Below are 24,991 nucleotides of genomic sequence, written 5' to 3'. Positions count from 1 at the left end.
TCATACGAATATGTGAATCCCGACTACTAAAATGATGGTTTCAGATTTGCAGGAGAAAGAGTCAGCATACTCATGCCTTGACTCTTTATTACTAACTAGGATGGTTACTCTCATTCCCTGGGAAGATCTGTGCTTTCACTAGCATAACTTTTGCAGGTTGAGGTTGGACCTTAAAACTAGATCAAATTTCCTTTTCCTGATTCACAATTTGATGGGTAGATTCTTGTCTTAGGTTAGATCATAGTAACCTCAGAACATACGTCATTTCTTTGCTCATGAAGCTAATTTTCCCTTTTTCATTTACGGGAAGTATTTTGCTTCTGTTTGCCGAATCAAAATCACCAGTGTCACTATTCTTCTGCTTTAGGGCCATTGTTAAGTAAAATAGTTATGTGAGCACAAATACTGTGAAACTGCTGTGAAAATTGAGCTGATAACAAAGAGAGCTACTTAGTGACTAATAGTCTGGTAGAGAATGTAGCATAAATCTTCATAGATGTGCTGGAGAAGGGGATGATTTACATCACAGGTAGGATGGAGTGGATTGACATTAGTGTTCATTAATACTACTCAACACAATGTGCAATTTAAAATTCATGAGTTATTTCCATGGGTAAGGAGGGGCTACTGGTCATCTGAAAGGCTCATTTTGAACACATGATATGTTTTCCTCAAATTGTTAAATATACATTTACCCTTTGAAAGTATATTTAAGGGAATGTAGAAGTCTACTTACCTTTCATTGACCTGTCCAGATGATCTATTAAGGTTATCTTTTGTACCATGGCCCACATACAAGGGGCTTTTCACTAGATTAAAACATTATGTTCTCCAACTCAGAAACATACTGAATTCAGATGAGCTATATAAAGATGCATTTTAACTCCCCAGCTAAACAACTGCCCTGATAGTGTATGTGGAAAAAAAGAGAAGAGATGGATTCTTAACTGAAACAATTACCTAATGTGTGATTGTGACAAACTGAGTACACGTGAGACTTGCTAACTTGTGGCCCAGTAGCTCTCAGTAGAGGAGGTGCTGTGGGAACTTACTGCGCTCAGTTAACCAGATCAAGCATCTGCTCCCATGTAGATCTTCCATTCAGAAAACCATCCAGTGATCTCTCTGGTCTGAGGAATCTCAAACCTTGGCATGGTTCTCTGTTGATAGCAGTTCAGCTGCCCGACAGCTAAACTCCATTTTAGTACATCTCTATATTCAGGGAAGGTAAAAGTGTAGTTAGTGCCTTAACTATTTGTATCTGTTTATGTTTGAGCCCTTTAGTTTCAGCTTGGATATTATTAAAGCACCACTTGTCTTTTTGAGTGGAATAACTTGAGTTATGATCTTGGCAACATATATATAAGTACAAAGGAAACATTTGAGACTATGCAAGATGAAGCTAAGGGAGTAGACAAGGAGCCAGAATTTAGCAGTGCACTTGTCTGTTCTCATTGTGAGCCTTTTAAATTAGCAAACAATCCTGTGACTGACAAAATCCCTTCTTTTCTCTTTGAACAGGGCCATCCTGGACAACCAGGTCGAAGAGGTCCACCTGGCCTAGATGGCTGTAATGGAACCCAAGGAACTGTTGGATTTCCAGGCCCTGATGGCTACCCTGGGATTTTAGGACCACCTGTATGTTACCACATCTTTGCACCTTAATGCAAATTCATCTTCAAATGTGTTTTTTTGTTTGTTTGCTTGTTTGTTTGTTTCTCTTGAAATAACATTAAGGCCTTGTAGACAGCCATTGTACTACCTTGTCCAATGCAAGAGTTTATACTGATGGCCCCACAACAGCAAAATTCTTTAAAAATGCCAGTTGAGAGGTACACATGTTACATGGCTTTAGGTTTCTTTCTAATGCTATCATTGGAATTGTTAAGATTGTTAAAACAAATAAATAATAGTTATAACACATTTCAGAGCAAAGCATGCACTTGAGCTATTTGACACTTTGCCGTATCAGGTAACATTGGGATATTCTGGGGCTGAAGAGATGGCTCGGCACTTAAGAGCACTGACTGCTCTTTCAGAGGTCCTGAGTTTAATTCCCAGAAACCACATGGTGTTCAACAACCATCTGTGATGGGATCTGATGCCCTCTTCTGGTATGTCTGAAGACAGTGATGGTGTACTCACATATGTAAAATACATAAAATCTTTAAAAAGGGGGGGAGGATATTCTTGGAAGACCTTCATGTGATCATATGCATATTAACCTAAAGGCATGGCAAGCTTGATTTATACCAGTAATTCCATGAACTTGAGAAATAAATCATCAGTCAACAATTTATTCCCCAAAGTGTACCGCTAATGCTAATCCTGACTTTCCCTTAGATGCCATCATCTCGGTATCTTCCCTGGTACAGGATAGAATACACTCTATAACATCAAAGAATCAATTTGCCCAGTGTCAGTCATGCTGAAGTTAAGAAACATTGTAATTAGTTTGTTCCCTTCTCCTACCCCACATCATCACCCTTGGTTATAGGGCTGATCTGCTATTTTTGGTCTCATGTTTCTACTTTTGCTTAATTTCATTCATTCAGCTAGAGCTGAGGTACTCAGATACCATGCCCTTTACAGATATCATGTAAATAGTAGGTATCATGCCCTCACACGAAGTAATTGATGAGTGGTTGAAAAGGGAAAAATAAAACACTTCAAGCTCATCATTAACCTAACTTGGAAAAATCTAAATATTTAAGAGTTGTTATGTGAGGCTTTTTGAAACTAGAAACCATGCCATCAATTAGACAGATCTCATAGTTCTATGAGTAGCCTTCAATGACGAAGTTGTGGAGTATGAGAATATGTGTGAAAAATTGACATAGAAGACAGGGAGAATACAAGCCCCAAACTGCCCTAAAGGACCCTGCCATCAAACGTCCAAACTAATATACAGCAGAGAAATAATAAGGAAAGGTGTAGTTCTAAATAAACTACACAAGACATAAAGGCTCCTGAATGCTGCCATGGCAACAGAAGAGTGGAAGATAATAGACAGTGAAGTCCAGCAAAGAAGCAGTTCCACCCCAACAAATGGAATAAAGATCTTGAGGTAATAGACATCCTCTGAAACATAAAACCTCAAAGTGGAAACCTAAACCCAGCCTGGAGCTTTACCTTAAGCTGAAAAAGAAACTTGGGCATGTGTTTTACTAAGTTGAACCTTAAGCAGACAACGTCCAGAAACTGATTTGTATGTTTAGACCCTTGTTGTTTTACTAGAAGTACAATAGTCCCTGAACATGAGGACTCCATCAGCAATCAACAGTTTATTCCCCAAAATGTACCCCTAATACTACCTAATACTAATCCTGACTTCTCCTTAGATGCCATCATTTGCTACTAAGACAGCAAAAAAAAAATCTAATTGAAAGACTGGAATCAGGTATATTGAACTGGTTTCCATGATAATAACGAGACATACCAGCTTCTTCAAAGATTCGAAGCTGAGTTTCTGTGCTAGAAACACGGGATGAAGTTGGTGTCATAGTTGCTTTAGACCTATGGCCTATGTGTTGGCCCACAAAAACACCTGTCCTCTAGCCTGCTTTTACATCTTAAAAATAAATAACAAGAAAAATGTGCGATAGATCCCAGTTTTGAGTCACAAAAACTTAAATGATCCAGAGTCATAGAAACTTTTGTTGACTTTGACCTAGACAAAGACCCTGTTAGTGGTGTATAACTGTAAGGGGTGGAGCTTTACCTAAACCAGGGCTCTGCATAGATAGAAAGTCTGCTGCTTTCTAACCCTCATCCTTTTACAGAACCCTGACAGAGACAGAAGAATGGCACCCAGCTTTGAGATGACCTCTTCAGAGGTTGGGCTATGACCTTTAAGATAGTCAAGTTTTCCACAGCATAAGACACATAATTTCAGGTTCCCATTGTCCAATCCTCTAGCAAAACTCTGTGTGAGTGAGTGGGGGATTTTGTGTTTGTTTTGGTTTTGATGTGTGTGTGTGTGTGTGTGTGTGTGTGTGTGTGTGTGTGTGTGTACGCGCACACACAGTTTTTCTCATAGGATTTTCATATTTTATCCAGGGGCTGCCTGGTCACAAAGGTGCAAAAGGAGAACCTGCTCCTTTTCAAGGCAGCATCACAGGAATGAGGGTAAGAGCATCTAAAGCAAGCAACTGAGTGGGTGGGAAGCAAGGTTTCCCAAAGCCGGGCCCCACCTCACACCAAGCCATTTCCAAAACTAATAAACCTGTACCCCTGCTTAAGGAGCAGCCCCAGCTGATTTTAAAAGGATGCCAAGGTTTTTTGGTGGTAGAAATATTAGCTGAAGTGTTGCAGCTATGCTGTCTAGAAATTTATTTTCCAGGATCTACACCAAAAATAAGAGAGAAGTTGGCAACGAGTTTGTATGGTTATTTTCTTTGACAAGTCAAAACATGTTCTAGAAGCAGATCCCTTTTTTGTTTCATCTAAAGCCTTAATGTCTATGCACCTTGGTTTGGATCTGTATGTATCCTTAATACAGCTTAGTATGACTACCACCCCAGCATCTGGGTCCCTCCCTTCTCTAGACTCTTGAAAGTCTACCAAAACTTGCCTGTCAGCTCTCAACAGATTGGAATCTGATCTCTTGTCAATAAAATTGTTTTATTGAGCCTTACTCTCTCTATTTGCTAACTGGTAGCTGTGTCCTCAATAAACCCTGGTTCCAAATGATTGACCCCACTCTTCTGCAGACTGGGAAAGAATGTATCACTGCCTTAATAGCAAATAGGAATTTATGTGCCTGCATTTGGAGGGGAGAATACACCAAGCTTACTGAGATAATTGACACCACTCTCCCATCACTGCACAGGGCCAGGAACCTTAGAAACAGTGGTGAGGATGGAACATCTGGATAACTAGAGAAGAAGCAAGGAAATTTGGGTTCTTGACTGTGGGTGCCATAGCAGAAGATAGAACATTAAAATTGACAAAGGCCTCATAGTTTTTGGATCCATGTCACTCATTAGACAGATTGAAAATCTAAGGCTATATGACTTACTCAGAGCCAGATGGCCAGTTCTCTAAAGAACTAAACCTCAGGCAGTGTTCTTTCCATGCTACAGGGAGCTTAGAGGTTTTTACTGTAAGCCAAGTGGTGTAAGACTAGCAGATGTCAAAGTACAGCCATTGTCTTAGCAAACATTGATTAAATGGTTTTTTTCTAGAAATCAAAGAAACCTTGGATCCAGTGGAACACAGCAATTTCCACAAGGTGGTTATATTACAGATTCACACAGTGGCTTAAGATGCCGCAAAGTAATTAAAACGTAATCAGAGTCTGTATGCTCTGTTGATTTTCCCTTGAAATGTCTGATTTGCATTGTATACATATAAGCACAGATTCTCTGGGGATGAAGGCACATGGGAAGGTAGCTTTGCTTTCCTCCAAAAGGAGCAGAAAATCACCAGCCTGCAGAAGCATTTTCTAATTGATAAGTTCCTAGCAAATGTGAAAATTAATTAAGCTAGGTAAAATAGGAAATCTTGTTCAGCCAAGGCTATAATATTTGTTCTCTAGAGTCCAGAATGTTCACAGGGAAAAAATAAATGGGTAGATACAGCCAGTTTATGCATTATTTAAAACACAAGACCTTGACAGAGGCCTGAGTTGCAGCAATTTGTCTCTATCCCCATGAATCTCAGGTTGGTTGTCTGAAACCCTGTGCGCTTAATTTATTAATCTCTTCTGTGTGTTCTTTGCCTATTTCTACTTCTCAGGGGGATCCTGGGCTGCCTGGACTGGATGGAATCCCTGTAAGTCTTGTTTCTTGTGTTGACCTCTCAATGTTTTGTCAAGATGTCAATGATAACTTTTCACTCTTCTTGGTGGAATTCAAAGGTCTTTGTAGGCTTACTCAAAGAAATTCTGGATTATTGTGATAGAACAGTCATACTATCCACATTTTTTTTTTCAGATAGAAAGTCCTAAGAAGATGAATTGCCCAACTCAAGTTGTTAAGACAGGCAATCTTCAGACTTTAGGTCAGATCTATGTCTGATGCCCCCCTCCCACTCCCTGATGGATGCCTGAAACCATAGATAATACTAAGCCCTATATGGACCATTCTCTTCCTATGTATATAGAGTTATAATAGAGTTAAATTATAAGTTAAGCAGGGAAGATATTAGCAACAACTGCTAATAAACTATAACATTCTATAATAAGACAAAATAATGAAAGTTATGAATCTCTTCTCAAAATAACTTAGTGTGTTGTACTTGGCATTTCTCTTGTGAAGATGTGAAACAATATAAGTCCTCTGTAGTGTTATAAAGTGAGGTAAATAATACAGGCTTTGAGACATAGCATTAGGTAACTATGTAAAGGTTACTTGAACATAAACACTTCCATACTTTTTCTGTTCGCTGTTCTTGAACTGGGGTTGGCAGGGTAGCTACAAATATAGAAAGGAAAACAATGGATGAGGAGATCCACTCTATTCTCTTGCATGTATCAGGAAGGTGCCATGTCTTTCATTCAACAACCATGAACTTAATGTCTTCTCTGTGTGTCCAGGGTTATGCACACACTTCTTTTAAAGGTATCCCACACAGAAGTTTCCTTTAGGGCACTGTAGTACATGAAAGCCCTCAAGTTGTACTGATAAGAGATTTCTATTTCCTTTCAATTCCATATTTCCATTGCTTTCCTTTGACAAAGTATAAGAACTGTCCCTGGTTTCTTGTATTTGTTTTTTTCTTTTTTTCCTTTGTCTTGATAGTTTTCAATACATGTGGAGTATCCAGTATAAGCAAAGTGCTATGAGTGATACCTCAGACAATGTAGACATTGTCCCTCCCACAATGGATGTGAAAATGTAAGGGTAGGAATGTCTCAGAAGAATTCTAGAACCCCCTAGGGAAGAATACTATGTATCTAAAATTCTGGTAGGAGATATGTAGCTATGAAAGAGAATGTAGCTTCTAAAATGCATGGGTGGAGTTTAGACGTGCTGGCTGTGGATGGATGCTTATAGAAATGATGTGAAGTATCAGAGCCCACACAGAAAACAAAGATGACTAAGGACCAATGTATAGAATTCCCCATAGTTAAACAAATTGGCTTTAAACATGTTTATTAAATTTGTATAACATTCACTCTGTTTGCTTCACAATTTCTCTTAAGGCTTCAGCCTCCTGCCAAAAGACATTATAGTGCCTGCCTGTCAATACAGTCATGATGCAATACATACTTAGCTTTTAGAACAGGATGTCTGTTAGATAAACAACAGGTTTATGATCAATAAGGAGACCACAAGTTGTTTCTGGTTGTCAGTCCAAAATTCTCTTAAGTCACAGGAGATTAGCATCACTCCAGAAAATTCCCTCCTACCTATTCACAGTCAATCTGTCCTTATCTCAACGTTGTGATTATTCTTCTGTTTAAATTAGTAGTTCATAGCATCTTCATTTCTAGAGAATCTTCCAATTCTGATTTCTCTTCCTGTTGTCTAAACCTTGACCTCTCTTAGACTTTCCCTCCCTTTCTTGGGCACATTAACACCTGTGTCCTGCTACCCCACTGGAATGGAGTCTTACATTTCCCCAGAGCAGCTTTCTCCTAATTTCAGTCTTACTTTTAAGTATTGTTACTCAATTCTATACATTTTCTAATTTTCCACGTGAATTTTTCTTTTTCCCTTCGGCCAATAGAATATTTAGAAGTGTTGTTTTCTCATTCCCTAGTATCTGACTGCTTTCTAGCTACCTTTCCATCACTAATTTCTAGTTTGAGTCTATCAAAATTAAGAAGATACACTCTTATGTTATATCTCATTAAATTTACTGGAGTTTGGTTTATGACCAAAACTTACAGAGAACACATATCCAGAAGTTGGTGGTATAATTATTTAAGCAATATCTATTAAGGGAGTTGATGGTGTTTCAATAGCCAGTGACCTGGGGTTTTTTGTTTGGTTTTGCTTTGTTTTTTGTTTTATTTTCTGCTGTTGTTATTTTAAGTTCTACAAATTACTGAGGCAAAGATACTGAACTTTTTAAAAGCTACAACATGTTTTATTTATTTTGCTTGAAGTTCTATTTTTTTTTTTGCTTTATATATGTTGAATCTACTGTTAGATGTAGGTACATGTAATACTATGATGTCTTCTAGAACTGACCCATTTATCATTATGAAACGCCTCCTGTCTATATCTCGTTAATATATTGAAGTCTGGTATATCTAATACTAAATAACTAGGTTTTATTTTCCTTTAAAAATTTTAATAGTAAAAATTCAAATGCAGAGCCAAGTATAATGAATGTTATAATAATCACTCATAGCAATATTTTACTAGAATCTCTATCTCTCTTCTATCCATCTATCTACCACTGTCTATCCATCAGCTCACTGATTTTAATGAAGTTCAAAATACACTGCAGAAGTATTCCTAAACACAATAGCATGCCTATTATTAGTTAAACTTCAGCATTTGATTTGATTTTTCTTTTTGTTTAAAAAATACTAAATGTATATTTACTACTAAATGTATATTTTTGAATTTTGACAGATGCATACTCCTAGGTAATCTAAAATTCTACTAAGCCACAGAACATTACCATTACCCCAGAAAGAGGATCCTGCCTCTTTGAAGCCAGTTCCCTGTCCCTACCCCACCCTGAAGGCAAATCCCACTGTGTTTACTCTTCAGTATAGATCAGCTTTCACTTGCCCTGAGGAGAGATGTGTAGGGACTAGTATCATATACAGTCTTTTGGGTCTAACTTCTCTTGCCACAGTGCTTTTCAGACTCATCCATAGTGTTCTATCCTGGATCAGTGACGACTTGGTAGAGTTCTAACTTTTTCTATTATGGATAAAAATGCTATACCAACTCTTATACAATTCTTGTGGGCATTTTTTTCTTTTTGAAAAGCTATCTTGCCTTTTGACCTTAATAAATTTTTTTTTCCAGGGTCCATTAGGATCCCCCGGATCTCCCGGAAATGCAGGACCCATAGGACCACCAGGCTTACAAGTAAGATCAACTTAAAACTAGTCCATAGTTGCACTTTCTTTACCAGGCTGTGGGTTAGATGTAATTTAGGTTCTTTTACAGAAGGACAAAAGCCATTTCTAGAAGATTACACTGAAACAGGCTTGCTCTTTTTATCCCTCCCTCCCTCCTCTCTCTTTTAGAGACAGATCCTCACTATATAGCCTTAGCTATCTGGGCACTCAGTTTTAAATGTTTCAAGACCAGGTTGTGCTTGACATTACAAAGATTCACCTGCTTCCACCTCCTGAGTGCTGGGATTAAAAGCATGTTGCCAATCCAGGCTTGAAACATGCTCTTGCTAAGAGCTATTTGTTATCCTTGTTTTCTGTCGTTGTTGTTGTTGCTATTGTTGTTGCTGCTGCTGTTGTTGCTGCTGCTGCTGTTGTTGCTGTTTTTCTTGTTGTTGTTGCTGCTGCTGCTGTTGTTCTTGCTGTTGTTGTTGCTGTTGTTCTTGTTGCTATTGTTCTTGTTGTTGCTGCTGCTGTTGTTCTTCTTGTTGTTGTTGTTGATCTTGTTTTTCCCTAGCCATCTATTTTGTGCCCCAGACGTTTACTGGTATAGCTCACCATGAGGTATAGCCAAGAAAAGACAGATACTTGACACATCTATTGGTCCCTTTTGCTCTCTCATTATGTCAGACATTGCTAATTAATTAATTAATCATACCAACCATTATCATCACACCTCTAAGGATAATTCCCAATTTTTCTCAACCCTGCATTTGGACAACTGTACCTACCTGTTTTTCTGACACTAAAACTACGTATCACTGGTAAAGGAAGAACATAGCTAGCCATCTCTGGTTCTGGCAAGGCCCTGTCCCCAGATCATTTTCACCAATACCTAAATCCTGTTACTTACTTTCTACCGTGTCAGAACTTCACCAAGTTAACTTGAAACATCCCTAGTATGTTATAAGGAATGACATATTATATTTTTACAACTGTCACAGGGGTGTGACTACGAAGCTAATTTAAAAGATGTCAAAGGAGAATAAAATAAACAGTGAGAGCGACTGGAAAGATGGCCCAAGGGTTAAGAGCACATATCGCTCTTACAGAGGAGCCAAGTTTCATTCCTGATACCCACATGGGGTAGCTGACAACAACCACCAACTACCTGTAAACTCCAGGAGCTCCATGGAATCCAACACGATCTCCTAGTCATGATGGGCAGATAGTGCATTCATGTGCACAAATCCACACTCTGGTACACACATGTATAAATAGTTAAAAATAAAAATCTTTTCAAAAAAACCATGAGAGATGGAGCTAAAAAATCCACTATAACAGAGCCAATCTGCATCACTGCATTGAGCAGGGAGCCAGTATATCTCTGCTCTCTATCATCCAACATGGTCATGGTTTTTTGTTTGTTTTTGGTTGGTTGGTTGGTTGGGATTTTTTCTATAATTAAGAAATTCACATTTCTTTCTATTTTGTTAATTTAGGGTCCCCCAGGACCCCCTGGACTTCTGGGTCCTGATGTAAGTATGCTTTGGGAGCATGTATATCCTGCCATTAAGTTCTCTGTATTTTTCCATAAAGATACTGGTTTACATCTATTTTCTAGTTAAAAAGTAAAACTAATATATTCCAATTTAACTTGTTGGAGCTTATTACTAATTGATTTTTTTTCTTCCCTGTACCGTTGTGCCCCAGGGAAATATGGGGTTAGGTTTCCAAGGAGAAAAAGGAGTCAAGGTAAATAGATTCTGAAAACACAATCCACATTCCACAGGCTTCATTGAATGTCTGTAGTTACGCATGTATGCATACTTGTGCAAATGGATTTGTTTTCTACCTTAGAATATGACCTTTCCCATCTAACATACGTCCCCTATGGGTTCCATTGAGAGCTACATGTGCACATTCCACACATACGAGCTTTTGGAATTTTTTTCTTTCAAAAATTTTTGTTTCCCTGCTTCCCATGTCTAAGTCTATATTGCCTCTCTTAAATATGCTCTCTTAAAATATATTCTTTCCTTTTCTTCTACCTAGGTACTTCTCTGCTTGTTTTCATATGCTATTGCCTGCTATCTTTTCTGCTTCCTGTCTTCCTTCTAACTTTCTTCCCCCTCTTCCCTCTCCCCTCCTCCCTCTAAAAACACGCATACACTCAAACTTGCATACACACAAACATGCATACACATATTTTGCTACTTCTTCTCTGTCGCTTTTCTTAATCACCCCTCTCTTTCTTTTAAACTTTCCTTATCTGTTTGTGTCTGACATATGAGTGAAGGTGCCTACAGGACAAAAAAGAGGATGTCAGATCTCTGGGCTACAGGCAGTTGTAAGCTGCTTGACATAGGTACTGCGATGTGAACATAGGTCCTTGGCAAGAGCAGTCTGTGCTCTTAACAACTAAGCCATCTCTCCAAACTTTCAATCTCTGTTTTAATATTCTCTTTCCTTCCTTCCCACCTTCGGACCAATCAAACATGTCCAACCTTTTGACACTGTGATAAAATTTTACTAAAAGAAGATATCGGGGTGGGGGGGCAGATTTCATAACATTTTAAGCAAGTTTACAATTTTGTGTTGGGACACATCCATAGCTACCTTTGGTGACACACAGCCATATGCAGCCTATGGAATGAATACGAGTTACACAAACACAGTAGAGTCTTATCACTGTTGGCAGGAGGCAACCATTGCCCTTCCCCAAATCTCACATGAGTCCCTTCTCATTTCCTCTTTGTATATGATCAGGCAGCTGTGAATCTGTTTTGGGTTGTTTTTCCTCATCCATTTGCCTTGTCCCTTCACAGTGATATTACACAACTCACCCTTGAGCTTAACATTCTTCTTAATCCCTTATCAATGAAATTTTGTGGTTTCTTTCCCCTTGGCACAAGGATAAAGTGGGCAGTTTATTTGTGGATTGCATCGAGAAGACAGGCTGACATCATGTGAATATTATCTGCATTATTTTCCTTTTCAATGGTCTCTTTGATTCTACAGGGGGACGTTGGCCTCCCTGGCCCTGCAGGACCACCTCCATCTACTGGGGAACTAGAATTCATGGGATTCCCCAAAGGGAAGAAAGGTTCGAAGGTAGTAAATGTTTATTATAGGAAAAATTAATAAACCCTTTCCTGCTAATACTCTAATTCAAGTCTAATATTAAGACTAACCTGAGCCAATTCCAAAAGAGGAGTAACGGGTTTTTCTTTGGAACAGAAAGCAAAGCTGTCTTTGTTTTGTCCTTTATGGAAAGAATTCTGAAAAACCTGAGGGTTTTTTTTTTCCTGGTGTGTAGATAGGTGTTAGTGTACCTGTAGCTGACGATTCGTGTAAGAATTATTATTTTTTGCCTCAGACTTGAGGCAAAAAACTGTATTCAATTTTTAATCTGCCAAATAACTTGAAACAGGGATAACATGCTTGATTTTTTTCCTACAAACTCCAAACTTCTCAGTATTTAAATTGTCTACTAAATACATGAAGTATAAATGTTCCCTTTTGAGTTCTCACTTTGAAGAAGTTATTTGCCATCAACGATTTAGTCTAAGGGCTGAGATATAAATCAACGGTAGAGAACTTGCACAAGGCCATGGTTGTGTTGCAGCACTGGAGGAAAACAGTTGACTTTAAATACCAGGAAAATTGTTAATAAGCAGCAGCAGATCTAATTTGCCTTACCAGAACCACCAAGGCTTAAGGTTATATTTCATAATCTGTCCATTAGGATAAAACTGTGTCCGTGTTTGTGTTTCAATGGTTCTATTCTGCTGAAGTGCACAGATATCTTTCAGGAACCTGCATTCCCTTCCTTCCTTGGGTTCCTTTAATTTTTGTGATTCTATTTCTATGGTGAAGGGACCCAGATGGAAACATAATCAAGTCTCACATTTTTAATTTTGTCTTTGTGGACAACCCCAGTTCCCTCTAGGTTTACATTGGGAAAATTCTTGATTTGGGACCAGTCTAAGAGTATGTAGGAGAATTTTTTATCCCCTCCAATCCATTCCTAAACCATAGGGAGCTTTTTCATGGCCTGTGTAAGATAAATTAGCACTTCAGAGAGAGGAACATTAAAATTTTATGTGTCTCTCCAAATTTTGATCCTTAATATTTGCTTAACGCCATTCTCTTCTTTGTAGCCTATAGTTTCAAAACTACTTCTTCCACCAGAAATGCAACAGCTAACGATTCTTCTATTACCCAATTCACCGGAGTGTTTGAGATTATGTTAGTCATTGAGTTTCCATAGGCCAAGGAACTCTCTAAACTAAGGCATCTCAGCAAGCACATAGATCTACAACACTGTCCCATAGTGATAGTCACACTGCCTGGCTCCCTATTGAGCAGTCCAAGTACTTTGAATGAGCATCTATCCTTCATGTTCATTGCTTTTTGTCACTACTCATTAGCCTTTGGTTAATTTTTCAGGGTGAACCAGGACCTCCAGGTTTCCCAGGCATGAGTGGCTCTCCAGGAGTCCCGGTAAGTCTTCTTACTTTGTAAATATATATTGGGGGTCTGATTAAGTATAAAGCACTCTATGACTAACAGGAAGATCTCCTCCCATGGTTATTGCTGTGAATGTTACCATCTTTGCAGAAGGCCTTGAAAGAAATAGTCTTGTTTCCTGACCTCAGGGAATATTTAGCACAACTCTTCATGAAGCATGAAGCTATTTTAGATGCCATCAACTCAAACTTTAGAGTTAGAACAGACCTAGGCTTGACTTCTGGGTCAAAAAAAATCTCTTACTCTTTCTGATTCTTTATTTTCCTAGCCTACAAAAAGAGGACAGCAATGGGCTATATCTGAAGATTAAATGGGATTACACACTAGAGGAAATGTTTCCATAGCTGACACTTATCAAATGTTCAGTAAACAATATCTTTTCTGAGTAATCCTATCTTTACTTTCCTATCTGCCTTTCTAGCTTAGCTGCTTACACTCAGCAGATGTTTTCAGAAGGCTTCTATGTGTCAGGTTTTCTACTAAACTCAGAGGCTATAAAAGCAACTAAATAAAAGTTCCTCTCTGTACTTGAGATTACATTCCAATAGAAAACTGATAAAGAATGTAGAAAACAAGAGATGAATCCATAGCAAGTGCAGGGGCTCATGACGTGGCTCATTGATACACTGTTTGCTTTGCATGCCCAAGGCCCTGGGTTCTATTCCCACTGGCACAAAGAAAACTAAGGAAAAAAAACCCAGCCCATACAATGGTGATATATAAAAGGTGGAAGAGGGATGGAGTGATAGAATCTAGATGAGAAAACACTTGAGAGAGGGTGGTCAACAAGAGCCTCTCGGGAGGAAGCCCTATATAAGCTGAGAACTGTATAATATGGTATCATATAAATATTATAAAATGTATTTGTGGGCTGAGGGTACCATAAATACCAACACCTGAGTTTGAGTTGCTCAGCACTACAGAGGCACAGCAAGGTTGAGTGAGTGGTCAGGGTCCAGTACATAACTAGAGTCCGGTCAGTTAGGAGGCTGAGGCAGAAGAATCACCACCATGAGTTCTCAGAAACCATGTGCTACACTGCAAGACCCTATCTCAAAAAAAATTAAAATAAAACACCCAAGTGGAAAGGAAAGGACAAACTGAGAGATGCCAACAAACAAGCAGAGACAGAGTCAGGTCACAACCAGCTTCAGAAGCCAATTGTAGCTTTTATTTGGAGTGTCATGAGAAGCTATGTGTGTGTGTGTGTGTGTGTGTGTGTGTGTGTGTGTGTGTGTGTGTGTACCTTTGTGTGTACGTTCACATTCATGCATGTACACATGTGTGTGGAAACCCGAATATGATATCTTCCTAGACTGCTCTTCACTTTGTTTATGGAGGCAGGGTCTCTTGCAGAACCATGGCTGTCCCAGGGATGCCTTCCTTTGTCTTCTGAGTGCTGAGATTACAGGATGTTACCATGCCTTCCCATCTGTTAAGTGGGTTCTGGGAATCTGTACTCTGCTCTTCACACTTGCATGGCAAGCATTTTATCCCATCTCCTCATCCCTGGGTTGTGTTACTAAGATCATTCTGGCTGGGTAAGGGAGAGAGATTGGAGGATCTGGAGCAGTAAGCATACGTTCGTACAGCAGTCCAGACAAAAGATGATGTTGATAGCTCAGGCCATGGTGATAGGAATGGAAATGGAGGCAAGAGGGAAAGATAACATTTCAAACACGTTCAAAGGCAATAGTATCATGCTCTTTTGGGATACTCATTACCTTGCTTCCATAAGTAGCAGCAGCACATAGTCTATCTGAAGCATATTTCATCATAAATACTTCTGCATTTCTCAAAAATAAGGACTTTTTGAAACCTTGACAGTTCGTTTATGTAATATTAGCTAGGCAGGCAGAGACCTGTGATCATAAACATAGTTTTCAGGTGCCTCATTTACATGAGAACCCAAACAAGGCCACAGCATTACATTTGGTTGGTCTCTTACATCACAAAATGTGATCGGAAGAAGCTGACAAAATTTTCATGGATTTGGGTTAGAGAGCAGAAGAAACTGGAGGAATCCAAGATAAGAAGGCCTGTCCCCATTTGTCTGCACAGTGGGAATAACTGTGGACTCTAGTCCTTCCGGGTAGTATTTTGAAATACTTGGTGTCTCACCAAGTGGTCTGGAAACAAAGCCAGAAGAGCCGGTGGCACAGAGTGCTTCCAGCAGGGTTCCTGTTACTCCACAGAAATGCAGGGGCACAGAGAATCATTTGTTATATGCCCCTGATTTTAATCAGTTTTGCAGCTAGTGAATGAAAAAGGAAGTGAGTCATAGTGTTGGAGGTAGAACACCCCCACCTTAGACTCCACTCCAGCTCTGGAACTTTGGAAAACTGCTGAAATCTTTTCTGTACATGTGCAAAAAGGCAGTGATTATAGCTGGTCTTCTTTCTGAGGCCGAAATTGCACTGTCTTGATGATTTTTTTTACAAAGTTTCGTTGTGTAATGACATTATCTGTAGCTATATATGGCTACCGAGCTCTTGAAAGGTGGCTAATCCAAAATGTACAGTAAGCAAATACACACTGGATGTCAAAAACACCAGTATGGAAAGAGTAATTTGAGACAGGTTCTATTTACTATGGATTTGGATAACCATTACAATCTTTATTTCATTTTTAAAGTACAGCTACTGGAAAATTACAAGTATATTTGCAACGGATGGCATTTTGCAAGGAGGTTTGGGGATACAGATTGCACATTCACTGTAGAGCATTTTGTAGAGACTCTAGTCATATAGTCTAGCATCATCCCTGGGAGGTGAGTGACTGAGTCCAGGTTGGTCCCTCTTGTCCTGTGGAAGGCACCATGCCCTGAGCAGGTAGAGCCTTCTCCAGAGACACATAGCTACTTACTCAGAGAGCTGAGACTGCCAGTCAGTATTGAATTTTGTTGTTGTTGTTTCTTAGTTGTTTTTATTTCTCAGAATGAATAAGTGCTGTTTAATCATTTTTAGCCAATTCTTTTCATTCCTTTTATTGAAATGGACTTTTTCTCATCCTGTTTACCGTTTACCGTTTTCCTTCCCTCTACTCCTCACTGTTCCTCCCCACATCCCTTACCATCCATTTCTATTCCTTTTTTGTCTCCCATTAGAAAACAAGCAGACATCTAAGAGATAATAATAAAATGTAATAAAATAAAATAAAACAAAAAAGAACACTGGAATTGTACAAACAGAAGAGAAAGAGCTCATGACAAGTCCCAAGACAGATCTACTCATTCACAAACTCAGGAATTCCGTAAATATAAAACTGCTAAACTGAAGCCATAATATACACACAGAGGACCTGGTGCAGAAGTACAGGCCTTGTTTCCATTCAGCATCGTCGAATCTGTTTGCTCATACCATACTGCCCCCTGCAGTCCAGTTCACGCTAGTCATCCAGAGGAGATGCTTTGGCTCTAAATCGCCAAGATTTAATGATCTCTGCTGCTCTGGGATTTGGAATTCACTGACTCATGCTCACTCCCTCCCTCCCTCCCCCTTTCTGTACTTAGACCTGGGGGAGGATTTCCTCCATCGCAGTATGGATGCATTCCCTTTATGCCTGACAACAATACATGGTGGTAAATCGCAGTACTGTTCCCAGCTCAGTATTTTCAATGTTTCACAGTTCTGGTTGAAAAACAGAAACCCTAGCTGGAAAAAAAAAAAGCATCGAAGCTGGGAAATGCTTCGTTTTACATATCACACCGTATTGCATAGAACAGAAATAAAGGAAGCGGTTCTTAGCTCACCACTACGTGGATTCAGTGGGTGGCAGTAGCTCAATCATAAACCACCTTCCCTCTTATTCTATCTACCAGCTTATTATGAATGCTCATGAATACCTTAATATGCCTGACAGGAAAGTTATCAGGGGGAAAGCTGATAGCATATGTGAACTGTCATGAGGTTTTCAAACCTAAAGCCCCCATCACGCCGGCTTTCAGAACCCAATGCTTACTGAAAAACAAGGCCCTGTGGAGGACAGAAATCTCTAGGGAATCCAAAGTATTCCTCTTTCTTCTCACTGTAGCCCGAATCTTTGCAGGAGATAAATTGCCCAATCTGACAGATGTATGCCTTGCGTTCTTTCTCTGCACCCTCGGCAGTAAAGAGAGAAAAAAGATCTCCAATTTTCTGGCTTTGTCCCAGCTTCACTCAGTTCACCTCGCTTGTCCCCAGCAGCATGCTCACACTTGTAGGCCACAGGTCCTTCCATGGAGGTTGTCAGAATTGTGTGCATACATGCCCTTTAGTCAAGAACTATAGACACACAGGAGAAGCTAAAATGGCAATGTTCAGGGAGAGAACAGAGATGACACTGGAAAATCCTGAGGGTTAAGTAGTCAGTAGATCTGAGGGAATTCCTGAGTAGGTGGAGCTTTCTGACTGAGTCTCCTCAGAAACAAAAAGCAGCACTAGGAACTGGCAGGAGAGGGGTGCCCTGGGGGGCTGGGGGAACCTGGAAAGCTAAGCTAGTGTGCACTAAGAAGTCTTCTGGGCTATGGAGGAGTAGGAGGGTGGGGGCAGCCATGGCAGGCCTGTTTGAGTCAAGGCCAACAGTAAAGGGTCAGGTCCCAGGATATCCATCTAGAACAGCTTGTTCAGCAGGGTCTCTAGACAGTGCCTCCCTGTGCTGGGAGACAAGCTGAGACCATGGCCTGGGAGCTTGCCAAGCCATTTATCTTTCATTGGCTTAATATAGAGAGAAAGTGGAGAGAGAGGAAGGCAAGAAAGCAAAGAAAACAAAAGAGAAGGGAAGGGAAGGAGAGAGGAGGAGGGAGATTTCCTTGTTTTAATTTTTCACATTTATTTTTCTTTATAGTTTTCACAAACTCTGGACCTCAAAAAGGTGAAAAAGTACAGGTTCCCTCACTTTTTGAAGATGTAAAACACCCCCTTCTTTTTATATTCCTGGGAAAGACAGGGCATGTTACAGTTCCTAAGTATGTTGTTGTTGTTGTTGTTATTGTTATTGTTGTTTACCATTTGCCATTTTATTCTCCGTGTCACTATTGCACTTGATTCAGCAAGTATTTACTGGACCACTTTACACATGTGCAGTTGGCAATAGCACGCTTCAGAGGGAGACAGGAAAGACCATAAGGAAAGTTTTCTACAAAGACTCTCTTACATTTAGTCTGGGTGACTAAAGAGTTTGAGGCAGCACTAGAACATTTTTGGACAGGTCAGGGAAGGTTACTTAAATTATTCAACCTTAGAGATCATGAGATATATTATTCTACCAGGTGGCAGCACACCTTTGTTTCCAATTTGATTGTTTGGTTTGGGGCGGGGGAGGTTGTTGTTGTTTTGTTTTGTTTTTAGGTTTTTCAAGGCAAGGTTTCTTTGTGTAGCCTTGGCTGTCCTAGAACTAGTTCTGTATACCAGACTGGCCTCGAAATCACATCTGCCTGCATCTGCCTCCTGAGTGCTGGGATTAAGGTCGAGCACCACCATATCTGGCTTGGTTTCCGATTTGAAATATGGGGGTGAAGGAGGCTAAGATTTCAAAGAAGTTTGCATTCCATTTGATTTTAAAATTATATTTTTATTTAACATTTGAGAATTTCATAGAATATATTTGGTTACATTTATTCCCTTTCCCCAACTCTTCTCAGCTGCACTCTCACCTTCTCACCCAACTTCATGTTCTCTCTCTTTTAAAAAAAAGTGGAGTTGGGGAGTCCAGACCCTGTTGGGTGACCATAGTTCTTTTAAATTGGACACTGCATGAGGGCTGTCTTAGTTAGGGTTTTACTGCTGTGAACAGACACCATGACCAAGGTAACTCTTATAAACGACAACATTTAATTGGAGCTGGTTTACAGGTTCAGAGGTTCGGTCCATTATCATCAAGGTGGGAGCATGGCAGCATTCAGGCAGGCATGGCGCAGGAGATGCTGAGAGTTCTACATCTTCATCTGAAGGCTGCTAGCAGAATACTGGCTTTCAGGCAGCTAGGATGAGGGTCTTAAAGCCCATGCCCACAGTGACACATATACTCTAACAAGGTCACACCTCCTAATAGTGCCACTCCCTGGGCCAAGCATATACAAACAATCTCAAGGGCTGAACTCTGTTAAGGCAGAGAAGGAAAAAGAGAAGTAGTAACCAAAGCCCTATTTGAACTGTAACCTTCAAAGATACCCTCCCTCAGTAAAAAAAGCAATAGAAGACCCACAGTTGATTATTTTAACTCTTGAGTCTACAAGGAGACACAGGGATATTCATCCAGGTTGCAGTACTTGTGGCAATACACAGATTATTTAAAAAGTAGAAAAAGGGAACAGATGGATCAAGACAGTGTCCTCATACCAGCTGAGTCAGGTGACACCAAGGGAACAATGAGAGACATGCCACATCAACAGTTAGCATCTTTTGACAAGCTTATATTTGAGAAAGCTACATTTCCTTTTTTAATCTTACAATGGGAATAAATGCTGCTTGATAAAAATCTATGCTCCAATATGTATAATTTTAAACAGCTTACAAATGACTTAAGTTTACCGTGAAAGACATTATTCACTTTGGTAATGACTATTTCTATAACTTAGGAGTCTGAATGTTGGCTCTGGACCCAGACTTGACAAGGTTCTCTCTCAGTCTGCTTCTTAAATTTTCTGCTTGTCTCTAGGAAGCCCACAAGTTCTTGTGGGCAATGCAAAAGGAACTAATTGCCACCTAACAAACCCCTTTGGTGTACTCCTAGGATGTGACAAGATCCATAACACTACCAGTAAGGAGCTGTCGACTGAATTATATCTTTCCCATGGAAAGGGATGTTGTAGTTCTTGTATGTTAATGTCTTTCTTCTAGTAGAGATTCCTAAGCATTTATACAATCTTCCGTTGTTTTGTCAGAGTCAAGTTCCTAGATGGCTGAATGCAGCTGCTTCTCATAGAAAGGGCTCTGGAGTCATAGAGGACACAGCTTTCTCAATGATTCTTATCTTTCCTGGAAGTTACTTCTCTGGTCTGTAATATCAGTGTGGGAGTTTAGGCACTTTAGTGTTCACATGCTGTTGGCTTATGATGCTACAAGGGCATGCAAAAGTGTTTTAGGGGTAAAGGCATTACTTCTAGAGGCACGTGGTAACAATCAATAGTCTTAAGAAACATAGAGGGTTCCCTAAGGAATCAGTAGAGGTAATTTGAAATTGCCTCCTTCCTTTGAATGGAGACAGGCAACCAGTGAGGAAATGATTGATTGATTGATTGACTGGTTGATTGATTGATTGATTGATTGACTAATTGATTTTCTTGTTGTTTGATTGAAATATAGTCTTGCTAAGTAGCTTTGGCTGACCTGACATTCACTATGTATCTTCTTCTGCCATTTCACAATCTTTTTGCATTTGCCTCCAAAGAGCTGGAATTACAGGTATGTGCCACCACATCATCCCGATGAGAAAATGAGTGATATAATTTGTGGCTTCTCTTTTCCTTCAGGAACTTGGATCTATTGGAGAAAAAGGAGAAAGGGGGATCCTTGGTTTGCCAGGACCTAGGGTACGAACCTGAAGTGTCATTTGCCTGTGTTTGTCAAGTCCCCTGATCTATTTTCTTTTCTTTTGCTTTTTCTTTAATTGAAAGAGATGTAGCTCTTTCTTGTCTTCATATATTTCTTGTTTAGTCCTTTACTTATGAAACTTGATGGCTAGCTAAGCTTCTTTTATTTCTCTTCTCAACTTTCTGGTAGGCTTGCCTCTCCACTTGTCCCCATTCTCTTGACTAAATGGTTTCCTTGGATAAAGAATGATGTAACCAATACACCTAGGTGTCTGCAAAGTCTACTTGCAATTAAATTCATATATAATTTTCTTAAATTCATATACAATTTTCTTCTGAGTTAAATAATGGTGCATATGTTTTCTTGCTTTTATTTTATTATGCTCTAAGGGAATGTAGACAAGAATTAGAACAGGAATAGAAGAGAGCCAAGTGTAATCTTTATAGGACATAAACAAGTCTGAAAATGTCTAGAACACAGTGAATAATGTTTGGAGTCAGCACTTTCTAAAAATAACTTATTTTGAGTAGAGACATAATAATCATTCCTTTGGATTTTTTGCTTTCAGGAACTAATACCATGGGTTATAAGAAATTGGTCAACTTTTATGCTTTAGAAAATTGTGCTTTTAATTTGTTCATGAGGATGTTAAGTCTCTTTGAGTATTTATCAATATCTCATTGCTCTGTCATTTCCTTATCTGTTATCCCTTATCCTTTGTCTTGAAAAACTAATAACCACCAATAAAAAATATGTTTGTGGTAGCAGACAAGAGGTCATCTGATAGTTTATTTAGAATCCTCTGACTTGGAACCAATGCAGTATAATACCATCCAACCCTTCTACTAAGAGCCTTCTAATGTTTCTTTACTTAACACTTTAAAAATGTTCCATGAAGCTATTCATCCTAGTGGGTTTAATGCTTAGAGGGAAGTCATTAAGCCAAGTCTAGGACGATTTTCTTACCTGGGTTTAGTACTATGCATAACTTTGTTATGTGAGTCTAGCAGGATTTTTTCCCTAGTGTGATATATTCATCTTTCTAAAGAATGGTTCTTCGATTTACAGGGTCCCACGGGTTCAGAAGGAATACAAGGACATCCAGGGATACAGGTATTTTGAATAATATCTATAAAGCCTTAATATACAAAATCCTAATCAAAAGATAATTGTGCCTTTCTTTAACATGGTCAAATGGAAATATTGCTTATAATACAAATCATCCACTCTCTTTAATAACATAATTTTATAATCCTAGGGACTCTCCTTCTTTGTTGTTGTTTTGTTGTTTTCACCCAAAAGGATGGATAACCACTGTTACGTTACATTTTGTGTTTTGCCTTGCTGTTGTGCAGTAATGTATGGTGCCATGTTATCAAGGGTTAGCAAGGCTAGCCTGTTTGTCTACACACTCTTGTGCCTCTTGTGCACTTTAATATGCAAGTTGACAACCCGATGCCATATTGTCATCTGAAGAAGTTTACAAAGCTGTACACACTCTGTATGACTGCAAAATCCCTGTACAATTTGCCCTGGCCTAATCCACAGGCCAGCCCACTTTGTGTACTTTACGTGGACTTAGTGATAACTATGTTTCTATCACAGGGAAAGAAGGGGACTTCAGGTTTTCCTGGGACGAATGGGTTCCCAGGAATTAAGGTAATATCACTGGAAAGTACAACTCCCAGATTTGAAAAGTGAAAAAGTGAGGGATTCCTATAAAGGCCTACCTATGAAATACAGTATTTTTTTTTAATATTTTGATGTTCTAGATGTCATATTATTTTCTTAAGAAATGCATGTACCCCATACTGTACATAAAGCTGATAACCATTCCTCAGATGTTACCAACATTTATCTTTTAAATTCCTCTACTGACAATGCATGCTCTTACTGCTTACCCTAACACCCACTCTGGGTATTTCTCGGAATAAGATTTTAGTCGCTGAGTCTATATTTGAAGAGATTAGGACTCTTTAGACTTCCTTTGCCACTATTGAAACAAGGGTAGTAGCCTTTAGAATCTTAGGCCTATTGAGAACAGAAGAAAAAGATTAAAATTCAGTTTTCTCCTTCGTTGTGTTATCTGTGTTGTGATACATTTCCCAGGTCCAGAAACTGCTGTCTTACAGTGGTGTTGCAAAACAAAACTGAGAGCCCTAGTTCTTGACAAATTCGCAGATCAAATTTGCAGATCCAACTACCTTGTGTCGACTTCATCTTCAATTGATTGTCCTTAGAAATTAACGTCTGAACTAGATGACCCTGGAAATCAGGAGTCAAGGAGGAAAGGACTTTCTACTTTTCCTGGTTTGCTTTGAAGGCACATAGATCTTAAGCGATGACGTCAAGGCATCTTTTGTGTTTAATCTATTTAATCTTTTCAGGGTGAAAAGGGAGCCATTGGTGTCCGAGGCCCAGACAGTTACACTGATGCAGATGGCGCTGAGATCTCAGGTGCAATTCTTTGTTGATTTGATTGGAGAAGCAAAAAGAAAGTGTTAAATTCTAGATCTCCTGCAATTGTTGAAAAGATACATTGTCAGCCACTGGATTCCTGACAGTATCAAGGGTCACTCACCGGTCCTAAACTTACTGAAGGAATGAAATTCTAATCTCTTAAACAGATATGCCAAGTCTAGCCTCCCTCTGTGTGTGTGTGTGTGTGTGTGTGTGTGTGTTTTGATCCATCAAGACAAGAATTTGGGCTTTCCTACGCCTGAATTTAGTTGACAGAAAGGTTCTCCTGGTAATGCTTAAAAAAGGATTGATATCCTCCTCAGCTGGGCTGCCTTTAACCTAAGACTATAGAATATGCAGGACCTCATGTAGATGGTCCCAAGCACGCCGCTGATCTAGCTGCTAAGAGACTTGAGCAGTATGATACTTAGAAAGTTTGTCCTCTTCTATCCTATTCCTCGTCACTGGGTGTGGTCTACTCTTCCTTTTTGCCTTTGCCAAATATCTAAATGCTCCATGTTGATAGCATTTTTCTGAGTTCTACTCCCAGGAAACCTATGACAATACTGTAAAAAGCGTTGTTAACTGTCTTAACCTCAACATTTAAGGTAACAGCAGTAGAAGAACCTTCCTAGTATTTTCTAGGTCTTTTCAGAAAAGTAAGGCTCAAACAAGACCAGGGTTTTTTTTCTTTTTAATCTTTTTTTTTTACACTCCAGATTTTATTCTTCTCCTGGTTCACCCTCTGACTGTTCCCCATCCCATACCTCCTCCCCTCCCCTCTGTCTCCACGAGGATGTTCCCATCCCCCAGCCCCACCCCCAAAACCTCTAAACTCCTTGAGGCCTCCAGTCTCTTAAGGGTTAGGTGCATCATCTTTCACTGAGGCCAGACCCGGCAGTCCTCTGCTGTATATGTGTTGTGGGCCTCATATTAACTGGTATATGCTGCCTGGTTGGTGGTCCAGTGTTTGAGAGATTTCAGGGGTCCAGGTTAATTGAGACTGCTGGTCTTCCTCCCAGCCTTTCCCTAATTCAACCACAGGTGTCAGCAGCTTCTGTCCATCGATTGGGTACAAATATCTGTATCTGACTCTTTAGCTGCTTGTTGGGTCTTCCAGAGTGCAGTCATGATAGGTCCCTTTTTGTGAGCACTCCATAGCCTCAGTAATAGTGTCAGGCCTTGGGGCCTCCGCTTGAGCTGGATCTCACTTTGGGCCTGTCACTGGACCTCCTTTTCCTCAGGCTCCTCTCCATTTCTGTCCCTGCAGTTCTTTCAGACAGGAACAATTATGGGTCAGTTTTGACTGTGGGATGGCAACCCCCTCCCTCACTTGATGCCCTGTCTTTCTGCTGGAGGTGCGCTCTACAAGTTCCCTCTCCTCACTGTAGGACATTTCATCTAAAGTCCCTCCTTTTGAGTCCTGAGAGTCTCTCACCTCCCAGGTCTCTAGTGCATTCTGGAGGGTTCCCCCACCTACCACCTACCACCTACCACCTACCACCTACCACCTACCACC

General features: G+C 39.7%; 1 protein-coding gene across 1 annotated transcript in view; it reads left to right on the top strand.

Moving 5' to 3' along the window:
• The window catches only part of Col4a6 (collagen type IV alpha 6 chain), a 302,326-nt gene that overhangs the window by 236,103 nt on the left and 41,232 nt on the right, over window positions 1-24,991 (top strand). The window contains exons 6-17 of the mRNA XM_028767474.1: window positions 1,522-1,638; window positions 4,060-4,128; window positions 5,740-5,775; window positions 8,937-8,999; window positions 10,471-10,506; window positions 10,682-10,723; window positions 11,990-12,082; window positions 13,421-13,474; window positions 20,952-21,011; window positions 22,081-22,125; window positions 22,618-22,671; window positions 23,400-23,469. Coding sequence (XP_028623307.1) covers window positions 1,522-1,638; window positions 4,060-4,128; window positions 5,740-5,775; window positions 8,937-8,999; window positions 10,471-10,506; window positions 10,682-10,723; window positions 11,990-12,082; window positions 13,421-13,474; window positions 20,952-21,011; window positions 22,081-22,125; window positions 22,618-22,671; window positions 23,400-23,469 — 739 coding nt within the window. The remainder of the gene's footprint in view (window positions 1-1,521; window positions 1,639-4,059; window positions 4,129-5,739; window positions 5,776-8,936; window positions 9,000-10,470; window positions 10,507-10,681; window positions 10,724-11,989; window positions 12,083-13,420; window positions 13,475-20,951; window positions 21,012-22,080; window positions 22,126-22,617; window positions 22,672-23,399; window positions 23,470-24,991) is intronic.

This window comes from Grammomys surdaster, unplaced genomic scaffold (assembly GCF_004785775.1).
Source record: "Grammomys surdaster isolate TR1022 unplaced genomic scaffold, NIH_TR_1.0 173, whole genome shotgun sequence".
Classification (NCBI taxonomy): Eukaryota; Metazoa; Chordata; class Mammalia; order Rodentia; family Muridae; genus Grammomys; species Grammomys surdaster.
Note: the sequence above shows the minus strand (reverse complement) of the source record. Positions and strands in the feature narration are given on the sequence as shown.